Raw genomic sequence first — 8,406 nt, forward strand, 5'->3', positions numbered from 1 at the left:
TTTACTGGCATAAAAGTGTTCAACAATCTGCCACAAAGTATTAAAAACTTGGGCAATGATACTAAAAAGTTTAAATCAGAGTTAAAGAATTATCTACATGCTCATTCCTTCTACTCTTTAGATGAATACTTCAATGTAAATAGAGAATGATGTAAAATTAAGTTATATTAATTTTTAAGCTAAAATTGCCTGTACTTATGTATGTAACCTTTTGACTTGTTCTGTATCCAAAGGTACTAACCTGCTTAGGATTTATAGAATGTAAATAAATTCAATTCAATTCATTTGCATCTATAAAAATTTAAATCTAAATAATAAGTAAAGATAAACTCCTGAAACAGCTTCAAGTTTCACAGTTGGGGCAACATTTTGTACTTATACGAAAATTCTTGGAGAAGGTTATAGCTCTCTTATGTGCAGAACTACCTGGCATTTTTGTGACCGTAATTCGTAGAGAGCAACCTGTCCATTCTTAGCTCCAACTGCTATACGTCGTGTGCTTGGACAGTGGCTAACTTGGTTGAACCTACAAATGGCTGGGAAAACTTCGGTAAGTCCTTTCACCTTAAGATGACCAGGGTCCAAGCAATGCAGTACAATGTCCACCACCTATAACAAGGGAAAAAATAATAAGGAATATTTTGAACTAACACTGAATACAGGAGCTGAGATAGCTCATTCAGCACAGCAAGTCTATAGGCTGGACAGCCAGAGTTTGATTCCTCACAAGGACAAGAGATTTTTCTCTTCTCCACAGTGTTCCTAGCTCCGAGAACCACCAACTCTTCTATCCAGTGGGTATCAGGGGCTCTCCATGTTTCCTGTTGAGTCGTTTTTCACACCAATGGACAAGAATTGCAGCAAAAGGGAAACACAGTAAGTGTCAATGCTTCAAGAACCTCCATTCATGTTATTTCTTAGGTGAAATTTTCAAAATCTTTCTAAACAAACTTATACTCCTACTCTTGTGAGCTGGGATAGCATAGTCAGTATAGCGACTGGCTATGAGCTGGATGACCTAGGGGTCGGAGTTCGAGTTCCGGTAGTCATGAATTCTTCCCTTCTCCATGCAGTCCAGACTGGCTTACTGGGGGCTCTTTCCCTGGGGGCAGAGCAGCCGGGGTGTGAAGCTGACCATTCATCTCCAACTAGTGCCGAGGACAAGAAAATATGGATCTATATATTCATTCCCCAATACACCATCATGTAGTGCTTAATTAGTTAAGTACAGGGACAACTTTACCTTAACTCCTAATTTTAGCAAGGTGCAATTAATAGCAAAGGTGAGCTGCAAAGAGAAGTTACGTTAAAGACTCCACAACATCATAATACACAATTCTTTGGGCGAAGCTGTGAGCATGTCATGCAGCAGATATGGGGGAAACTAATTTGAGTCAAAGGACCTTTTCTTACAGCACAATACTGAGGCCATGTCGGTTAGTATTTCTATTATTAATGATACATTTTCCCCCTACTTAACACTTTGCGGACCGCGCACCCTTTAAAAGGTTTTTCGCTTTTAAACATGGCGGACCGTTCGCGTGTTAACAGGTTTTTAAAACACGATAAGTTGCAACACACTATACATCTCTCTGGCTCCACCTAGCTAGCACGTAGCTGCTTGCAGCTGCATTATAAGGCTCTGGAATGTCTGCTGACCAATCAGTTACTAGACCTCGCTGTAACTCTGTGCCCTGCAAACGAAAATAAATGCCTTTATTTCTTCAAGCTTTACGTAGCAAGCTGTCAGTCAGTAGTTCAATATGGATCAAAGACCAAAGCGGTTGGTTGACACCCAAGTGATTTCTTGGAGAACAAGAAATATCTGACTTCTTCTCCGATGAGCAATCTGATGTCCCTTGTGAGTCTGCTAGTGATAGCGACTCACAATCTGATAGTGAGTGTCGCAGGGGCGAACAAAAAATTGTGATCACAGACAGTGAAAGTGAAAGTGAAAGTGAAAGTGACTGTAGAACCGACAAATTTGCGGGTAGCAACATTGTGGGGACAGCCACATGGGGAAAAGTAGACAAAACGTCTGCTTTGGGACAGTTTACTGGAAATCCAGGGGTGAAGCAAATTCCATCGGACCCAACGTAAGTGTCTGAATTAGCGGAACTGTTTTTTGGAGATAGTTTCTTTGACATGCTATGTCAGGAAACTAACAGATACTATCTCCAACACCATGAACATTATGACAGAAGTCATAAGGCACTGAAGTGGGTGGATGTCACTTCAGCAGAAATGAGAAAATTTTTTGTAATTATCTTTCTAATGGGCCATACAAGGAGGGATAATCTGAAAGAGTATTGGTCAACAGATACATTTTTAGAAATTCCAATTTTTGGCAAACTAATGAGCCATAAGAGATTTGAGCAAATTTGGTGGTGTTTGCATTTCAATGATAATGAACTGCAACCACAATCAACAAGCAGGCTTTTCAAAATTCAGCCCTTATCGAACTTTTTCGTTCAGAAATTTCAGACAGTTTATAAGCCAAACCAACAACTGTCTTTGGACGAATCTGCGATTCTTTGGAGGGGAAGGCTTCATATGCGAACATATAATCCTGGGAAACTTACAAAGTATGGCCTACTTGTTTGTGTAGTTACTGAAAGCACTTCAGGCTATACTGGAAATTTAGAAATTTATTCTGGTGAAGGAAAGAAATTACAAGAAACCATTCTTTCCGTTTTGGAACCCTGTCTTGATCAGAGGAATGTAAATCCCTGAAACGTGGTGAAACCACATTCAGGAGGAAGGGGGAGGGATCCTGGAGGGATACTCGTGTTGTGAATATGATTTCCACAATTCACAATTCGAACATGGTTGATGTTCAAAGGAGACATGGACAGGTAAAGCAGCCTGTTTGTATTTCCAGGTATAATATGTTCATGAAGGGAGTTGATAGAGCCCATCAGTACTTGGCCTATTATTCTCTTCCTCGGAAAACAGTAAAGTGGACAAAGGAAGTTGCCTTATGGCTTATAAATTGTGCCATTTTCAATTCATTTTTGGTTTTCAAAAATCTAAACCCTCATTCAAAATTGAAATACAAGGAATTTCTGCTGAATGTGGCAAAAGCCTGGGCTACGGACCACACGGTGGCAGACACAGTCTTAGTATGACAGGGGCCATCTACTCCCACCCCATGCAGGCCTCATTTTGACCCCCCTGGGCAACTCTCGGGTGATATGCGGAAACATACCCTCGCGAAAATTGTGAAGAGTGAACATTTCAAGGGGAAGCAGACTTCTAGGCAATGCCACATTTGCGCAATTCACAAGAAAAGGAGTAGGACTGCCTATATTTACAAGTTTTGTGTAATGCCACTTAACAGAGGGGAATGTTTCTAGAAACAGCATACCGTCAAGCACTTCTAGAAGCATTGGTAAGTGTTCTCAAAAAATTGTAGTTCATAAAATTAATTAGGAGATTTTATATTAATTTTTAAAGTGAACAGTGCACAAGTTAGGGTAATAGGTATAAAAATGCCGGTCCGCAAAGTGTTAAGTGTATTTAAACAATATGTGGAACTTGTAGGGCCAACTGCAGATATTTGGTGGGGAGTAAGAGGAAGAGTATGAAGCCCATGAAGCAAGTAATGTTTACTAGAAGCTATATTTTACAAATCTTTTCATTTTCTGGGAATGTTATCTGTCACAATGTAACAGCCACTATTCTACCTGATCTGTTCACACTATGCTCATCCTAAAATTCCGCTGTACTGGGAATATTAAATTTATAGATTATTTGGAATTACGAGATACCTTTACAATTATTCTTAAAAATATTAAGGTAATTATATAACTGTGACCTGCACATGATAAAACCTAACCACAGTGAAAAGTGCATAAGCACTAATATTTAAAAAGTATGGTATTATCATCCAGCAGGTTGATATAGTGCTAATGTTCTGCACTTGTTTCATTTTAGTATGTGACATTTTCACCATTACAGTTCTAGTAATTACTGGAATGATGGGCCATCCAGTGCAACAGATTTAATTGAATAGATCATTTTAGATGAGTAGCCTTACATGTTTCTTGTCATGGCACTGAGGATGGCCCCAAGGGGATGAAACATGCAAGGTTACACATCAAGTTTGATCTGTTCTATTTAATTTGTTAAAACAGATGGGCTATTGTTTCAATAATATCTACACTTAAATTAGGGAGGTGCTCCATTTGGATCTTGGCCAAAATTTCTTGTTCTTACCCTTAGTACCTCCACACAAATGCCAGGACAGCACTCCAATATGGACACAGCTGCTTCAATCCAAACGCTTTTCCAGTTCACCATACATCAATCATCCTACCTCTTGACATTATACAGTCTAGTTACTGACAGCACCATAAAGTAAACTACATATGGCATTATTAAGAGGTGACAATGCTGATGATGATAGTGATGAATATAACTATTATTAGAGACATTACTAACGATTACCTCAACAAGCAGGTCAGCCATTTCATTCTGCATTTTATCAATGAGAAGTTCAACACCTCGCAGGATCTCAGGCTTTGCTCTGTGCAGAACAGAATTGCTCAAATTCACATTCAAAGCCTGTGCATTCTGTTGAAGTGTGTTGTACCTGGCAACCTGTAACAGAATAATGTATTAGATAAATGTACTGGGTTACAGTACTTGAAAAATAAAACTTATTATCCATGTTATACTTATATGTAGTTTACGTAATAAACTTTTTGTACGCGTTACACTTACATGTACTTTATTTAGCAATGTTATCAATGACTCAACTATACAGTGTTGAATGATTTGATGATAATGAATAATGAGTTGGAAAGACTGTGGAACGAAGTGGTCATAGTTGAATTTAAGTACTATCCTGGCACTTTCCTGAAGGGGATTAAGAAAAAACACAAAAACCTCAATCAGGATTGTTGTTCTGGCAAAGATCCAAAGTGGGTATTTCCTGAACAGAGGTCAGAAATATTACCGCTTCACACAACTTGATCACTATCACAAATCTTAAGTGGCTCCCTGTTACAACAACCCTTTATTCTCAGGCTGTGAATTAAGGAATTTGCTTCCAGGTATGGAAAGCTGCTGTACATTGATTAAGCAACCACAAACAGCTAACAACAGTTGAGGATCTCTATATACTTGCAGAATTGAGCAGAGCTCTATGAACTCCTCACTCTAAAAACTAGCTGGTTACAAATTTGTCAAAAAGTGAGATCTGGAAGTTCTCATGGTGCTGACTCCTTAACCTTTTTCTACCATGAGGATGGCAGAAGAAGGTTCCTTCGAAACTTATCTATCAAACCATACAGTGTCACATCCCTGGAAACAGCCTCAAAATTCAAAATTGGGCAGTCTTTGGTAACAACACAGTACTGGTACAGTCAAGTGTTCATACACAACTTATTTCTTTCCTGCTTGCAAGCATGAATGTTATGTGCATTTCTGTGAATCACCTTCATGGAAATTTGTCACAGTCATCAAACACACTTAATTTTTGACTAATTATGATACTTTTGTAAATTTTAAATTGTGGTTAGCTTTATGTTTATTTTACATGGGCTATTCAGAAAGCAACCTCTGGCAAAATATTAACAAAACAAGCCATGAGAAAAAAAGTTATTACATACAAAAAATTTGTACATACTGTAACGTGCTTTGTTACTGAAGACGCCGTAGAGAATGTTAATTGGTTTACTGAACAATCTACAAGTAACGGCTACAATTACTTATCACACAGTTGCGGGGTTTCACACTTTATAACCCTAATCGCATTAATCTGTTAACACTGTTGCGGGGTTTCACGACTTATAACCCTATGCGCAAATCAGTTCACTCTGTCTTCAGTAGTCTACACGTTTACAGTAGGGGAGCTATGTATCACTGTATCACACACTCCCAATTACACAATTACACACACGTCCGGTTCTTCTTTCCGCGACGGCTGCTATACTCCAACTGTAGTCGGCTGACTGGAGAACTGTTGATAACACATTCGCTCGTAGGCTTGCTCGGAACTAACTCGGAACTGAACTCGGCGATGGCCACACTACAACTCTCCTCGCAGGCAGCGCAGCTCTCTTATATAGGGGCTGTGTGGGCCTGTTATGTAGCAGTCTGCTTTTACCGGTTCTCACGGTCTCTCCGCTTGCAGATTTCTTATATATTTTTTCTTCTACCCTGAAGATGGAGGCGATACGTTCCTCTGAAACGTCGGTTAACACCACATATACACGGTGCCAAATCCCAGAAGACTGCTTTCTTCTTGGGCATTTTACTTCATAATATTCAGAGTCTGGGTAACAAATTGATGGCTTTAAATGTGTTGTTAAGTTCTTGGTCATTAAAGCCTGCCATCCTATGCTTCTCTGAACATTGGCTTTATAGAGATTATCTTTTACATATTAACACTGATCACTCTAAATTGGTGGCTAACTTATGTAGGAACTCAAATAGATATGGGGGTACTTGTACATTTGCCTCAAAGGATCAAAAAACTAGAGAGCTTCCCTTTGTAGAAAGTCTAGCAAGGGAAAGTGTATTTGAAATTTCAGATATTGAGGTAGTGGATCTGAAAATCATAGTTGTTTGTATATATAGATCCCCAAATAGTAGCAAGGGAATTTTCCTTGAATTATTATTAGAGGAAACCCTAAACAAGGTTAAAATAAAGGGGCATCTCTTAGTGTTACGTGGGGATTGGAACATCAATTTAATAGAGGATAATACCTATCAGAAGGCTTTACAAAGTCTACTCTTATTAAATAATCTACAAAACACGGTTTTATGTCCAACCCATGTTACTTCAGATAGTTGCTCCTTGCTGGATGTTATGATCAGAAATAAAATTTTTTACCATTCAACTACAAGGGTTATAGATATGGGCTTTTCTTATCATTTTGCGTTAGTTATGAGTATACTTGTTCACAGCCCTTCTACCTGTTTAAAATATGTGGTAAAAAGATTTTTTTCAAGAAGAAATGTTGCAAATTTTAAGGATCAACTAAAAATCGAATTATGGGATGAGGTCTATCTTCAATCTGATGTAAATAGTGCCTACTGTGTCTTCCTAAGTAAGTTTTGTAAGTATTTTTTGCATTTTCCCCTTTAAATGTTTTTAACAAGAAAGGGAAAAAATCAAGTTGGATCACACAAGGGATAAAGGTGTCTAAACAGAGGCTGCAACTTTTACGTTTGTTAAAAAGAAAGATGTCCCTGTCAGTTCACACTTTGAAGTATATAAAGAAATATCAGTGAATTTATGAGAAAGTAATTTCTGTTGCCCATCAAAGAGAAAATGACCAAATTATTAAAAGGTGAGTCAAAAATTCAAAACCTCTATGGCCAATAATAAAAAGGAGTCAGGAAATAGTTTTACAGAAATAGAAAACATTTCTTTAGAAATAGACTCTAAGTTAGTTACAAACCCACAGGATGTATCCCAACAATTTAATGAATTTTTTGTAAATAGCGTAGACAATCTGATACATTTAAATAAAAACTGTAAAATTGATCATGCCACTACAAATGATGCGATACAAAATCCAAATGTATTATTTCTTGCCCCTGTTACTGAAGAAGAGGTTCTTCAGGTTACTAGTAAATTAAAAACAAAAATTTCAGGGGTTATGATGAGACTCCAGATATGATAGTTACACAATGTATCCAAACCATAAAAAAAGCCTTTGATTTTTATATTTAATCTGTCAGTAAGTTCTGGCATTTTTCCAAATCAAATGAAGATTGCAAAAGTTCGAACTATTTTTAAAAAAGGTCAGAAACAAATATTTCAAATTACAGACCAATCTCAATTTTGTCTGTTTTTTCAAAAATTCTTGAAACACTGACATACAATAGGGTTGTAAATTTCTTAAATAACTTCAATCTGATATCAAATGCTCTAAATGGTTTTAGAAAGAAATAAATCCATATTTATGGTAATTCAAACTTTTATTGGAGAAATTCAGAAAACTCTAGATCAAGGGTCTCCAAACTACGGCCTGCGGGCCACATCCAGCCAGCGAAAGAATTGTGCAGAAATGCGCAAATTGAACTAATTTTCCAGTGAGTACTGATAAATGTGATTCCGAGGTTACTGACGTGGCATATTATACTGCAGTTCGATGGCTTAGATGTGGAAAGGTTCTTTCGCGCTTCTCTCAACTCAGGAATGAAACTGATATATTTCTTACCAAGAAAAACCATCACAAAACACTTTTATCAGATACCAAGTGGCTTTGGAAATTAGCATTTTTTGCTGCTCTGGTGAACCATATGGACCATTTGAATTTAAAGCTGCAGGGTGAAAATAACTTATTCTGTGATTTATTTGCACTTATCAAGGCATTCAGAGCAAAGTTGATACTTCTGGAAAGCCAAGTGAAAAATTGTAACTTTGTTCATATGCTATACTGTGCAGAG

General features: G+C 37.6%; 1 protein-coding gene across 2 annotated transcripts in view; it reads right to left on the bottom strand.

Moving 5' to 3' along the window:
* Positions 1 to 4,602, bottom strand: part of LOC111865624 (WD repeat-containing protein 7-like) — a gene marked incomplete at its 5' end in the record, with an annotated part of 8,219 nt that extends 3,617 nt beyond the window's left edge. For both annotated transcript variants that reach the window (XM_023853800.2, XM_033751893.1), the window contains 2 exon segments: positions 427 to 609; positions 4,450 to 4,602. In XM_023853800.2, coding sequence (XP_023709568.2) covers positions 427 to 609; positions 4,450 to 4,602 — 336 coding nt within the window.
* Between the last annotated feature and the right edge of the window lie 3,804 nt (positions 4,603 to 8,406).

Source organism: Cryptotermes secundus, unplaced genomic scaffold (genome assembly GCF_002891405.2).
Source record: "Cryptotermes secundus unplaced genomic scaffold, Csec_1.0 scaffold2473, whole genome shotgun sequence".
Lineage (NCBI taxonomy): Eukaryota > Metazoa > Arthropoda > Insecta > Blattodea > Kalotermitidae > Cryptotermes > Cryptotermes secundus.